This window comes from Rhinoraja longicauda, chromosome 25, assembly GCF_053455715.1.
Source record: "Rhinoraja longicauda isolate Sanriku21f chromosome 25, sRhiLon1.1, whole genome shotgun sequence".
Classification (NCBI taxonomy): Eukaryota; Metazoa; Chordata; class Chondrichthyes; order Rajiformes; family Arhynchobatidae; genus Rhinoraja; species Rhinoraja longicauda.
The window spans coordinates 14,917,036-14,931,440 of record NC_135977.1 but is presented as its reverse complement, the minus strand read 5'-3'; the positions used below and the strand labels follow the sequence as shown (position 1 = coordinate 14,931,440).

Sequence of the window (14,405 nt, the reverse complement as noted above, 5' to 3'; positions counted from 1 at the left end):
TATAGATTCAGTTTCTGCACACCATTCAGGGATATGGTGTCCATCTTGGTCACATTTGATCCACTGGACATTTTTCATTCTGCCATGGGGCATCCAATACAACTACTAGAGCTGAGTAGTTGTGCACAATTCTGTGTAGCCATCTTTTAGTTTAAATATTGCCAGTTTTGAAAATTGAGTCAGTTCATCAGCAAAGTTCAGCCTCTGTTCCAATTAGATGTCAGTTATGCATGCTCTCCCACACTATGCACTTGATGCTGCAATTCAAAAATGCAATATTTTAAAACCGCTCCACATCTGATGCGGTATATGCAGACTTTGTATATTGCTTGTAATATCATGGGTTTCGCTGGGTTCTTCCTAGGTCCCAAAGATGGGAGGTCAATTAGCCACTGTATATTGCCCATAATCTGTAGGCGAGTTGTAAAACCTGGGGAGAATTGATAGCAACGCGAGGAGAATAAAGCAAGATTGTCCTGTCTCCACCTATATCCTTCCTTTGTCCCACCCCCGACATTAGTCTGAAGAAGGGTGTCGACCCGAAACGTCACCCATTCCTTCTCTCCCGAGATGTTGCCTGACCTGCTGAGTTACTCCAGCATTTTGTGAATAAAGCAAGATTGGCGTTGGATTAGTGTAAATGGATAAGCAAGGTGAGCAAAACACAAAGTGCACGGGTCACTCAGTGGGTAAGGCAGCATCTGCAGAGTGAATGAATGGGCGATACTGTGGGTCGGGACCCTTCTTCAGCACTTTGTATTAGCATAAATGAATGCTTGATGTCAGTGCAGACTTTGTGGGCCAAAGAGCCCATTTCTGATTTACACTACTCCCTTTGTGCACAGAGCTGATGGATTAGAGTCTTGTAATAAAACAATTAACACCAAATGCTAAGCAGATGATGGCAGAGTTCTCTGATTATGTCAAGGGCTGGGAGGAAGTTAGAACAATTGTCGAGTTATATTAGTTGCACAGGATGGAATGAAGCTTGGACTGAGGTTTTCAGTTGGTGTGGAAGGGAGTGCAGAGAGTTAGATTCCATCTAAGCAAGCCTGACTGTCCATTATTCAAATTTGTAGGTTACATTGATAAATTTTAATATAACAGTATTTTAAAATCATTTAGATGTTGACTCAATTATATTCACTGCAGCCTCCAAACAACCAGCTTTGCATAATTTCCTAACAATGCATGATACACAAGACAATAATTCATTCACTCACTCATGTCCAAGCCACGGTTAGTCCTTCAATCCATAATATTTAACTCAATTTTTCTCAGAACTTTTATGTATTGTAAATATGAATAATTATTTTTTTCATCCAACCTATTCAATACTCTTGACTGTGTCTAGATTTTAGATTTAGAGATACAGCGCAGAAACAGGCCCTTCGGCCCACCGGGTCCGCGCCGCCCAGCGATCCCCGCACATTAACACTATCCTACACCCTCTAGGGACAATTTTTACATTTGCCCAGCCAATTAACCTACAAACCTGTACGACTTGAGTGTGGGAGGAAACCGAAGATCTCGGAGAAAACCCACGCAGGTCACGTGGAGAACGTACAAACTCCGTACAGACGGCACCCGTAGTCAGGATCGAACCCAAGTCTCCGGCGCTGCATTCGCTGTAAGGCAGCAACTCTACCGCTGCGCCACCGAAGCATTTAACCTATTCTACCTCTGCAGCTGTTCTCCTTTTACTCCTAATCCGGATCTTGTAAATCCCAACCCCACATCTCCAATGATAGTAGCCCAAGTCACCCAGGCGGCACGGTAGTGCAGCGGTAGAGTTGCTGCTTTACAGCGAATGCAGCGCCGGAGACTCAGGTTCGATCCTGACTACGGGTGCTGCACTGTAAGGAGTTTGTACGTTCTCCCCGTGACCTGCGTGGGTTTTCTCCGAGATCTTCGGTTTCCTCCCACACTCCAAAGACGTACAGGTATGTAGGTTAATTGGCTGGGTAAATGTAAAAATTGTCCCTAGTGGGTGTAGGATAGTGTTAATGTACGGGGATCGCTGGGCGGTACGGACTTGGAGGGCCGAAAAGGCCTGTTTCCGGCTGTATATATATGATATGATATGATATGATTTACAAATCTTTATTGCGAAATCTCGACAAAACTGCAATATAAAATTTTGTTTGCAGGAGATTCCAAGCCTCTTTTCGAAGATCATCTTTCTAAAGGGCAATTCCCCTATGTCAATTTAAAAATCTATGAGTGCATTATTATTATGCAATATGTCACGCGCACGGCTGGAGTGTCCCGGGGACCCGCAAGGGCCCGATCCACCCGCTGAACAACCGCGCTGCCGCCGACCAGAGCGACAAACGAAGACCGCAACACGCCGAAGACTGACGCCTCACAGGCTTCTCGGGGGACTGCGGTGAAGCCTGGTGGCGAGGCCTGTCTGGGCTGAAGGAGTCTCGGCGGTGGTGGGGTCGCAGTCGATGAGCATGAGGGGGAGGGAAATACAATGGGGACCTGGCGAGGGGGGACCGCCGTGAAGAACAATAGGGACCCGGCCTGGGGGGACCGCCGTGAGGGACGGTGGGAGAACAAAGGGGGACCCGGTCTGGTGGAGCACTCTAGTTTAGAATCCTCTGCCCAGGGGATGTCTGTGTTTGTTTGTTTGTTCATTTGTTCCGGTGAAGGGACTGTGCACAGGGCGGGCAGCCAGCCAACAGTCACTTGTCTTTTTCTTTTCACTTTTAATTTCAAGTTTTTATGTACCCTGTGCTTTGTGACTGTCGGCAGACCAGTTTCCCTCTAAGGAAGAATAAAGTTTTATCGTATCGTATTTACTAAATGTGACCGTCGACAGACCAATTTCCCTCCGGGGATGAAAAGTTTTATCATATCGTATTTACCCGTTACTAAATCTGCAGAGCCATCTTTTGAATCCCAAAATTAAATTCCATTGAATTCGGCTCAGCCCAATTCAGAATAAAGTGAATATGTTCACAGTTTCAGTTTAGCTATTCCAAGTGCGAGAAATACCTCTAGATTTTCAGCATCTATTGTGATATTTTACCAGAGGTTAAAAGTATGATAAAATGTATTAAAAAACAGAAAATGTCAGAAACTCTCAGGCCAGTAGCACGTGTGGATGGTTATTGTAGCAACGAGAAATTATAAGCAAATCCTGCTTCTTTGCAGAGTAAAGTGCTGTTAACAGCATGTGTGACCAATGGATAGAAATGAGCAATTCAGATATTGACAAAGGAGCATGTTATTTAAATTTATATAATTTAACATCAAGGTCAGCAAATTGCAGTCTTCCCAGATTGAAGAGGAGATATTGTTTTTGAAAATTGTGATAGGCCTTATTGCATCACCACAGACAGGTAAGACCAATGTGACTGGGATGCAGAATTAAAATTCCAGACAACTGGGACTGTTGGTCTTCCAAATCAAGTGAAGTGTTGCATAAAACCATTGGCCAAAATGCACTTGGTTTCTCCAATTCAGAGGAGACCACAGTGTGGACCTAATGAAGTACAGTGAACTGGAAAAAGTGCAAGTGAATTGTTGCTCATCTGGACAGTCTGCTTGATCCCCAACATTAGAGAAAGCAAACAATGCACCGGGTTTCCAGCAGCTTGATTTCATGGAAGTCACCCTAAAATTAAATAACTGTTTACACCAGGAAGCTAGGTGGTTGAGTCAAAACTATTGTACATGTCGCAATAAATAGCTAACAAAAAGAGGGTGGGGGGGGGGGAATCACGAGAAAGGCGCAAAAAAACTATTTTCAATGAAACCTACCAGAAAATTAATGGATCCTTGATCCACGCTACAGACATTCAAACCCAAACTCCCATTTCTAAAACTTAGGCTGTTTTCTAGTTCAACCACTATTCTAACCCCTTCAATTCTTCCCAGTCATTTTCACTCTTTTCCTTCAATCTCCATCAACTTCATCTATGCCCTACTGACTCAGCTACAACATAGTCCATCTCCACTCATTATTATCATCATCTACTCCCCCTCCCCCCCCATAAGAGTACAATTTAAAAAATAGATTAAAAATAGGAAATATCAAACTTCAGGGGTAACCAAGTTTTGGGCATACACACACCAGACAGCTCGATGTGCAATTTAGATAGCTTGCTTCAATGCAGTAAATTTAGTTCAAATGATTTCATCAAACTAGACTCAATATCCCATACTAATTCTTCTTCCAAGAACAAATTCTCCGAAATAGTTATGCAAAAAGGTCACGGTACTCAATCTCAACGCTGCTTAAAAAAGAAAGAAAGCTAATTAGCAACGTAAATGAACATTAATTTCTTTCTACTTCTGGTTGAGCATGACCTCCACACGAGGAGTTAGAAGAGTGAAAAACAGACCTCAGAGCACATAGGAATCAATACCACGAGGAATTCCAGTTAATGATTTAGTTAATATATAGAAATCACCAACGTGTCAATAATTGTCAAAGATAGTTCAGAATGTATTCAACAGCTCTCCAATTCTCACTTGAACAAAAAGTAACATGGTTTTGTGAACACACAAGCCAACCGGTTTGTTCAATTTCAACATTTGTTTAGCTCCCCACTGCATACATTTGGACATTCAGAATTTTTTTAATTTCCATGGGCTAAATTCCAGGTAGCCCTCCATTCATGTTCATAGTTTAGTGATGACCCAATTCACGGAGTCATAAAACTTGGAAACAGGCCCTTCAGCACAACTTATCCATGCCAACCAAATTGCCCCATCTGCACTAGTCCCACCTGCCCACATTTGGTCCATAACCCCCTAAACCTTTCATCTCTATGAACCTGTCCAAATGTTTTTTAAATGTTGTTATAGTACCTGCCTCAACTACTTCCTCCAGTAGTTCCATGTACTCACCACCCTCAGGGTTCCATTAATTCTATCCCCTCTCGCCTTAAACTTATGTCCACTGGTTCTCGATTCCTCTACTCTGGGTAAAAGACTGCATTCACACCATCTATTCCCCTCATGATCTTATGCACCTCTATGAGATCACCACTCAGCTTTCGGTGTTCCAAGGAATAAAGTCTTAGCCTGCCCAACCTCAGGCCCTCAAGTCCAAGCAACACCTGCATAAATTCACTGTACCTCAGTACACGTGACAAACTAAACTAACGAAATCTTCTCTGCACTCTTTGCAGTTTAACGAAGTGTCATTGAACTGATGAATGACACTAAGCTGCCAAGTCCACAAACGTTCTCCTCTAACAGCTGAAAAGAATATTTGACAACGAAATGCACAATATGAATGAAGTTTATCTGGCAACAGTGGATAGTAAATCAATAGTACATAATTAAAAATAAAATCTGTAATATTAATTGCCGATATCAATGAATTCTGCACCTCTAGATAATGTATACAGGAACAGACCAGGAAGCAACCCTGGATCCCTTAAAATTGATACTAAAACAAATCATAAAAAATCTTGTTGCAAATTGGAAATCCAATAAAAATACTCATGAGAATTTTTGCCACGGTATTTTCAAGTGGGTCTTCATAACAATCTCTGTTGAGTAGCTGTTATCTCTTGTTACATGAAATCTTCAGACAGATTTCAAACAACCCTCTCAAAGGCCTCATGACTATTACATACATTCAGTTTTGAGAACACCATTTATTGGAGGACAGTAAAGAAGAAAATTCATATTGTACCTCCCTGAAGAACTTATCTTCAGGTGGGCACAGGAGGGAACACAGCCACAAACCTTTGCTCCTGCACTACTGATTATACAAGCAGCACAATTTCACTCTTGCATCTGGCCAATCAATACAAGACAGATTCCAAAATTAGTTCCCTTTACTCAAACTATGTACTGGCTTACTTTTATAGCCAAAGTGTTACAGTTAACGAAGAAACAGACCCTTCAAACCATTTAACTCAGCGGGTCAGGCAGCATCTCTGGAGAGAAGGAATGGGCTTCGTTTCAGGTTGAGATCCTCTTCAGGTCTCGACACGAAACATCGCCCATTCCTTCTCTCCAGAGATGCTGCCTGACCCACTGAGTTACTCCAGCATTTTGCCTACCTTCAATTTAAACCAGCATCTGCAGTTCTTTCCTACACCTTCAAATCATTTGTTCCGCACTGACCATCAAGCACTTACGCCAACCCCATTTTATTCTCTCCACAAAGCCATCAACTCCTGCCAAGTTCTACCACCCACCTATGCGCCAGGGGCAATTTACAGTGACCAGTTAACCTACCAACCTGCATATCTTTGGAATGTTGGAAGAAACAAACACCTGGAAGGAACCACATGGAGTAAACTCCAACAAGCACTGGAGGTCATGATTGAACCTGGATTGCTGGAGGTGCATGGTAGCAGTTCTAATAGTTAGACCAATGTGCCACCCTGTAAAATAATAATGTTTTTTTGACACCTCCCATCAGAAAAGTATTGTTACTACCAACGACTGGTATAATGTAATAAACATAAACAATTGCAATTATTGACCCAATTGAATCTTTCCAGGATCCACTCTGTCCGTGCCCAAATTCTCACACTTCAATCTTTTATTACCTTTTATTTTTCCACTAACTAGCTTATACTCATCCTCAGAGGTTCAGACTTATTTTACCTCTGCATCATTTTCCTTCATTAATATCATATCCATCGATTCCATTAATATCCAAAGGTCTACTGATTTTTAAAATCAAATATCTTTCATGAAACCACAAACATACATTTCCCATCTAGGCTATTCCAGAATAGAAAGAAGGCTCTAAATGAACAGCCATTCTTCTCTCCACTATAAACAAGTTTTTAAAAAAGTTTTAAAATTAACTCCTGCTTCCCTGGCTGGTGAAATAAGAATTGGGGTTTGCCCGTCATCTTATATATACACCCTTGTGAATCTGAAAGGAGCTCCTTTACCTTTAGATACTTCTTCGGATTCACGTTCCACATTTTAAAATGTAACACGATTTTAACGATCACAGATTTTAACGATCGCGATTTTAACGAACACATATATTCTGTATAAGGCCTCGCTTTACAAGAGACATTAATGTTACCCCTTTTTCAGTTTTTTCTTCCGTTACTCCCAAATTACTTTTAAATCTTCTTGTCCAACGCAGTTTTCTAAGTACTATAGAGAGTCTACCACTAACCTCACCTATTCCTTTTCTCCAGAGGTGATGTCAGACCCGATGAGTTACTGTAGCTTTTTGTGTTTAAACCAGCATCTGCGGTTCATTCCGACACACTTGCCTACCACTACTTCGTTTAGTTAAAGTTACGCACTGATTAACAACTAAACCCACACTGGAAACTAATTGCCCCATATACCAAACCCCTTCGTTACTTCCTATTAAGACTACCCAAGAACAATCGCAGCTCCACTTCCCGGCTTCAGGACCATTGGCAACCGAAGCAAAGGGGAAGATGCCTAAAAAGGCCTGCCGATAATGCGCCTACCTCCAACGCCAAGGCAGTTTTGTCATAGGCGCAAGGAACTCTCTTCTGGATAGCCCTGGCGTAGACGGGCCCGTTCTGGGTAGTGGGCAACGGGTTAACGCCGGTGGGCAGGGGACTGCTGGTCTGGGGCTGGGCGTAGGCGTGTGCGGGCTCGGGAATGCCGTAGCTGCTAGAGTTGCGGTAGCCCGGCGCTTGTTGCTGCTGCTGCGGCGCCGACTTGACCACCACCTCGACGTAGGGAACGGGGATCATGCCAAGGCGGCCGTCCTTATTGCGGGCGCTCCACCACTGCTCCTCGGGCTTTTCCACGATCACCAGTAGTTCGCCCTTCTTGAAGGGCAGGTCCTCCACGTCGTTGCCGGAGAAGTCGTACAGCGTCCGCACGTAGTCGGCGCTCTCCTCGCCGCCGCCCGAGGCCGTGCCGGGGCCCAGCAGGACGTGGCCCTGGCCTGGGCCAGCGGCCTTGCCTAGCGAGGCAGGCGGGCCCGTCACCCGCGCGGCCGGCTCGATCAGGGTGGTGGTGTCCAGGTAGTGGATCTTGTAGAACTCGAGCAAGCCGGGCAGGTGTTCGAACTCCTGGTCGCCGATCTTGAACTTGTTGGGCAGGCTGTTGATGATGTAGTGCGACACCTTGGAGTTCTCCGACACCGAAAGCACGTAATCGCCTGGGCAGGTGGTACTGTCCCGCACCAGAAAGGTGCCGTGCCGCTGGCCCTGCAGCTTGCCCTGCGCTTCCTGGCGGCTCAGCTGCCCAAAGTACCAGCTCGTCCGGTCGTGCGATTCGAACTTGGCGGCCGCCATGGCGACGAGGCACGGCTCCCCTCCGCTGCAACCCCGAGTCCCGGACCCCACTTCACAACCACACGGTGGTGAGGGAGGGAGGGCCGGGCTCGGCTCCGCTAGCGCACCGCACTGCCTGCCTGCCACCCGGGCGCTGCCTCGTTGGTCACAGGCACCTGGGCATGCCGGCGTTTGCGGCTGTGTCGGCGCGGCCTCCCGGCTCCCGCTCGCTCCCCACCCGCTGCCTAAGATGGCGGCCGCGCGGCGCCCGCTCCTCGAGTGACGTCAACGCGCCGCCGTGCGTGGCACATTCGGCGGGAAGAAGGGAGAGCGGCGGCGATGGAGGACATGATGTGTGCGGCCATCGAGGTGCGGGCAGGTAACGGCGCTCTCGGACTGTCCTCACCGAGACACACACCTGACGGGCAGCTTTAAATGGCCGGACGCCGTAGACCGGTTCCACCCCCAGGCCCCAGTCTCGGTGCTGAGAGTGGTGCTGGAGCCTGGTGGGCTGCCTCTCTGTCCTGTGGAGATGATGGGATCCTACTCCCTAGTCCTAATACGAGGGTCCAGAACTCTGTCCTGTGGAGGTGAAGGGATCCGAGCCCCCTACTCCTCACATGAGGGGCCCGAACTGTGCCCTGTACAGTTCTTGCCTTAGAGGGAGTACAGAGAAGGTTCACCAGATTAATCCCTGGGATGGCGGGACTTGCATATGAGGAAAGACGGGATAGACTGGGCTTGTACTCGCTGGAATTTAGAAGACTGAGGGGGGATCTTATAGAAACATATAAAATTCTTAAGGGGTTGGAGAGGCTAGATGCGGGAAGATTGTTCCCGATGTTGGGGGAGTCCAGAACCAGGGGTCACAGCTTAAGGATAAGGGGGAAGTCTTTTAGGACCGAGATGAGAAAACATTTCTTCACACAGAGAGTGGTGAGTCTGTGGAATTCTCTGCCACAGAAGGTAGTTAAGGCCAGTTCATTGGCTATATTTAAGAGGGAGTTAGATGTGGCCCTTGTGGCTAAAGGGATCAGGGGGTATGGAGAGAAGGCAGGTACAGGCTACTGAGCTGGATGATCAGCCATGATCATATTGAATGGCGGTGCAGGCTCGAAGGGCCGAATGGCCTACTCCTGCACCTATTTTCTATGTTTCTATGATGGGATCCTACCCCCTACTCCTCACAGAGTCCCCGGGGGGGGGGGGGGGGGGGGGGGACGACGACGACTCTTTCGGCATTCCTCACGGAACAAAGATGGGTAATCATGTATTTCTTTCGGCTGACTGGTTATCGCACAACACAAGCTTTTCACTGTACCTCGGTGCACGTAACAATAAACTAAACTAAAAGAACTCTGGTGTTCTGATATATATAACCCATGTCAGCAATGGAGTGATATGGAATGAGAATGGTCGTGTTTGACTGTTGTATCTCATGTTTCAATTTTTACCAAAAAAAGTTTCATTTTAGTGGAAGATGGTGCCCTATTGAGGGGCAAAGGGGAACTGTGTGGTTTTGGTTGATCATGAAGAGAGCGCTTCTGTTGGATGAGGCCTTATTGGCAGTATATTTACACCAACAGAATACTCTGGGACCAGCAGTAAGGTAGCACTGGTGAGGGAAATGATTAATAGATGAAAAAGTATTTGTTCCCAAAAGTGTTTTTCTCTCCGTAAATACCCCACTCCACAAAGGAGGTGCTGTCTCAAAAAGGCAACCAAATCATCAAGGACCAACACTACACTGGTCACACCCTCATTTTACTCCTGCTGTTGGGAGGAATGTATAAGAATTTTGAAAACGTGACCTCCAGGTTCAGGAATAGTTTCTTCCCAACCACCATCGTGCACTTGAACACTGCAAACACCAACTATAAACTCTGAACCGTCTTAGTTGCATTAGGGACCGTGAACATTTTTTTCACTAATATTGTTTTTTTAATTTTATTGATTTTTTTTTGTTTATTATGTTATCTGTAAGAACTGTGTTTACAAACCTGTTATGCTGCTGCAAGTAAGAATTTCATTGTTCTGTTTTCGGTATATATGACAATTAAACCCTCTTGAGTCGTTAATCATCTTAAAGTCAGAGCCAACCCATTCACGGTGTATCCATAGAAACATAGAAAATAGGTGCAGGAGTAGGCCATTCGGCCCTTCGAGCCTGCACCGCCATTCAATATGATCATGGCTGATCATCCAGCTCAGTAACCTGTAACTGCCTTCTCTCCATACCCCCTGATCCCTTTAGCCACAAGGGCCACATCTAACTCCCTCTTAAATATAGCCAATGAACTGGCCTTAACTACCTTCTGTGGCAGAGAATTCCACAGACTCACCACTCTCTGTGTGAAGAAATGTTTTCTCATCTCGGTCCTAAAAGACTTCCCCCTTATCCTTAAGCTGTGACCCCTGGTTCTGGACTTCCCCAACATCGGGAACAATCTTCCCGCATCTAGCCTGTCCAACCCCTTAAGAATTTTATATGTTTCAATTAGATCCCCCCTCAGTCTTCTAAATTCCAACGAGTATAAGCCTAGTCTATCCAGTCTTTCTTCATATGAAAGTCCTGCCATCCCAGGGATCAATCTGGTGAACCTTCTCTGTACTCCCTCTAAGGCTAGAATGTCTTTCCTCAGATTAGGAGACCAAAACTGTACACAATACTCCAGGTGCGGTCTCACCAAGGCCCTGTACAACTGCAGCAGAACCTCCCTACTCCTATACTCAAATCCTCTTGCTATGAATGCTAACATACCATTCGCTTTCTTCACTGCCTGCTGCACCTTGCTGCACATTGCTTTCAATGACTGGTGCACCATGACACCCAGGTCACGTTGCATCTCCCCTTTTCCTAATTGGCCACCATTTAGGTAATATCTGCTTTCCTGTTCTTGCCGCCAAAGTGGATAACCTCACATTTATCCACATTATATTGCATCTGCCATGCATTTGCCCACTCTCCTAATCTATCCAAGTCACTCTGCAGCCTCCTAGCATCCTCCTCGCAGCTAACACTGCCACCCAGCTTCGTGTCATCCGCAAACTTAGAGATATTGCATTCAATTCCCTCGCCCAAATCATTAAAATATATTATAAATAACTGGGGTCCCAGCACTGACCCTTGTGATACCACACTAATCACTGCCTGCCATTCCGAAAAGGACCCGTTTATTCCTACTCTTTGCTTCCTGTCCGCTAACCAATTCTCTATCCACCTCAACACTGAACCCCCAATACCGTGTGCTTTAAGTTTGTACCCCAATCTCCTACGTGGGACTTTGTCGAAGGCCTTCTGAAAGTCCAGATATAACACATCGACTGGTTCTCCCTTATCCACTCTACTAGTTACATCCTCGAAAAATTCTATGATTCGTCAGGCATGATTTGCCTTTCATAAATCCATGCTGACTTTGTCCGATGATTTCACCACTTTCCAAATGTGATGCTATCACATCTTTAATAACTGACTCATGAAAGCTTCTTTCCAAAGCTGCAGTGCATTTTGAGGTATCTGAGATGGTATATCAGCCCTTCTCCACACCACCACCCTATGTGCTGACCTGTCTGATCTTGTCTAACTCTGTCTGATCTTGCTCCATCCAATGTGAAATTGCAGAGTCACTTTGCATTCTACTTTGGGCAGAGTGACCTAACAACAGTTATTTCCTTCCTAGATGAGGATACTTATTGAAATTTAGTTTAGTATAAAGATACTGAATGGGAACAAGCCCTTCACCTCACCGAATCTGCCCTGACAGTCGATCGCCTGTTCACATTAGTTCCATGTTACCCCGCTTCCTTATCCACTCCCTACACATTTGAAGCATTTTTATAGAGGCCAATTAACCTAAACCCCAGAGGAAACCCACGCAGTCATAGAGAGAACGTGCAGAATCAGGATCAAACCCAGGTCCCAGGCACTATGAGGCAGCAGCTGTGCCATTGAAGTTGAGGGAAAAACTGCAAAATCAATTTTTTTCCAATTGAACAACTTCTCCAACTCCCCTCATTTTCTCCAGTTTAAAGGTGTACTGACCAAATGAAGCCAAGCTACACCTATCTTTTTGTTTCAGTCTTTCTCAGACCCACTCCCTCAACACTGCAATTATATTGACACGTCGAGTTTATTGTCATATGTACAGGTCTGGTGGTGTAGAAATACAGTGAAAATCTTGCTTGCAGCAGCATCACAGGCATGTAGATCCAGACAATGTGCAGAAACATAATTGGTGCATATACAAAGACGTATGTAGGTTAATTGGCGGGTAAAATGTAAAAATTGTCCCTAGTGGGTGTAGGATAGTGTTAATGTACGGGGATCACTGGGCGGCACGGACTTGGAGGGCCGAAAAAGGCCTGTTTCCGGCTGTATATATATATGATATGATATGATATATATAAATAATTAAATCACACATAAATTGTAAAAGTGAAAAGAAAAAGATTGCCAAAAGAAAATATATTCATGCAAAATGTAAGTAGAAAACACGTCTATTGTGGTGCATAGCGATGGTCCATGATATTCTGTTGTCTAGGTAGTATTAGGATTTTCCAGGTCAGTTCCAGAACCTGATGATCATGGGAAAGCAGGCATTCCTAAATCTGGTGGTGTGCGACTTCAGAGTTCTATACCTCCTGCCTGACAGTAGCAGTGAGTAGATAACATGGTCGGGACCTTTTACGATTTATGTTGCCTAATTGGGGCAATACTTCATGGATGCTTTCAGTGGTGGGGATGGTATGGGCTGAGTCCATCATTCTGCAGCCATTTGTGTTCCTGTGCTTTGGAAATGTCGTACCAAGCCATGATGAGCTCAATCAGGATACTTTCCATAGTGTCTAGAAACAAAGAACTGCAGAAGCTGTTTTATACCAAAGATAGACACAAAGTGCTAGTGTAACTCGGGGGGGGGGTTCAGGCGGCATCTCTGGAAAAAAAGGATGGGTGACGTTTCAAGTTGGGACCCTCCTTCAGACTGATGAAGAGTTCCAACCCGAAACGGCACCCGTCCTTCACAACCGGTATTATGGAAATGCCACCCATTCCAAATCATAAACTATCTGATTAACTACTGCAATTAGTATGAAGAAACGTTCTGACCCGAAACATCACCACTCCACATCCGCCAGCTGCTGCCTGGCCCGATGAGTTACTTCAGCACTTTGTGTTCCATGCAAGATTCCAGCTTTTGCAGTTTCTGTTTCTCCTATACTTCACCCTAATTATTGGTTGACTGGAAAACAAGTACTAATCCCCATTGATTGGCTCAATGTTACTGTTAGAAACTTGGGAATAGATGTAAATTCCTAATGAAATGAAGACCATGTAGTAACACGGGATCTGAAACAAATTAGTAATGTTCTGAAATAACAAATCACTCTTGTGAGCAGCCATGGTATTTGTCTGGCAATCCTTTTTTGTTCTAATGATCCTATTCATAGTTCTCTCGAGGTTACAGCTTGGGAGATGGACGGCTGCTGAATCTCCATTGAAGGTACTTGAAATAGTTATCGACCTCAAGGATCTACCGCTGTCAATGAAATGGCTGCAAACTGTTGAGACTGCTACTGCCCCCACCCCCAAAGCTCTTCCTCCATCTCTGCCTCCCCCCCCTTTTCTGTTCCCCTGGTTCCACTTCCTCTTCCTCCTCTTAAACTAACTTCCTCCTCCTCCCCTATGAATACCTCCCTCCTCCTGTTTCATGTTCCTCCTCTAAATTCCCTCTTTCTTCTTTGTCCCTCAACTCCTTCCCTTCCTCTCCATCTTTTCCACTTCTCCCTATGACTCCTCCTCCCTGCCCTACTTTCCTTCCCAGCTTGATAACTAAACCCAGTTCTACTCTGATTCCGTTATTTCACAACAGATCTAGTTGCTTCACCTCCTTTGCACTTCCACATTTGTTGCGTACAGACGATTGCTCCTTTGTTAAAGCAGAGTTGTCTCCTTATTAAATATTTATTGTCAGTACATGTCACCAGACCAGAGAACAATGTTTTGCCCATTAGTATTTTTGTTTGTTTGACAGTTTTCTCAATCTTGCACCTATCTCTTCACCCCACAGTGTAATAATTCTCCCACTCTTCGTTAGTTCTAATGTGTATGGAATTCCTGGGAAACCTGTGGTCCTCAGAAAAATGACGACAATCGCCACAATATCTGTTTTGGCCACTGTCAAACAGAGAGATATCAGGATT

General features: G+C 45.1%; 2 protein-coding genes across 2 annotated transcripts in view; one reads left to right on the top strand and one right to left on the bottom strand.

Annotated features, from left to right (window-relative positions):
• crkl (v-crk avian sarcoma virus CT10 oncogene homolog-like) overlaps positions 1–8,463 on the bottom strand; it is a 35,344-nt gene extending 26,881 nt beyond the window's left edge. Inside the window, exon 1 of the mRNA XM_078421333.1 lies at positions 7,425–8,463. Coding sequence (XP_078277459.1) covers positions 7,425–8,225 — 801 coding nt within the window. The 5' untranslated portion in view covers positions 8,226–8,463. The remainder of the gene's footprint in view (positions 1–7,424) is intronic.
• LOC144605780 (serine/threonine-protein phosphatase 4 catalytic subunit) overlaps positions 8,288–14,405 on the top strand; it is a 37,155-nt gene continuing 31,037 nt past the window's right edge. Inside the window, exon 1 of the mRNA XM_078421337.1 lies at positions 8,288–8,573. The gene's annotated coding sequence lies outside the window, so the exon portion shown is untranslated. The remainder of the gene's footprint in view (positions 8,574–14,405) is intronic.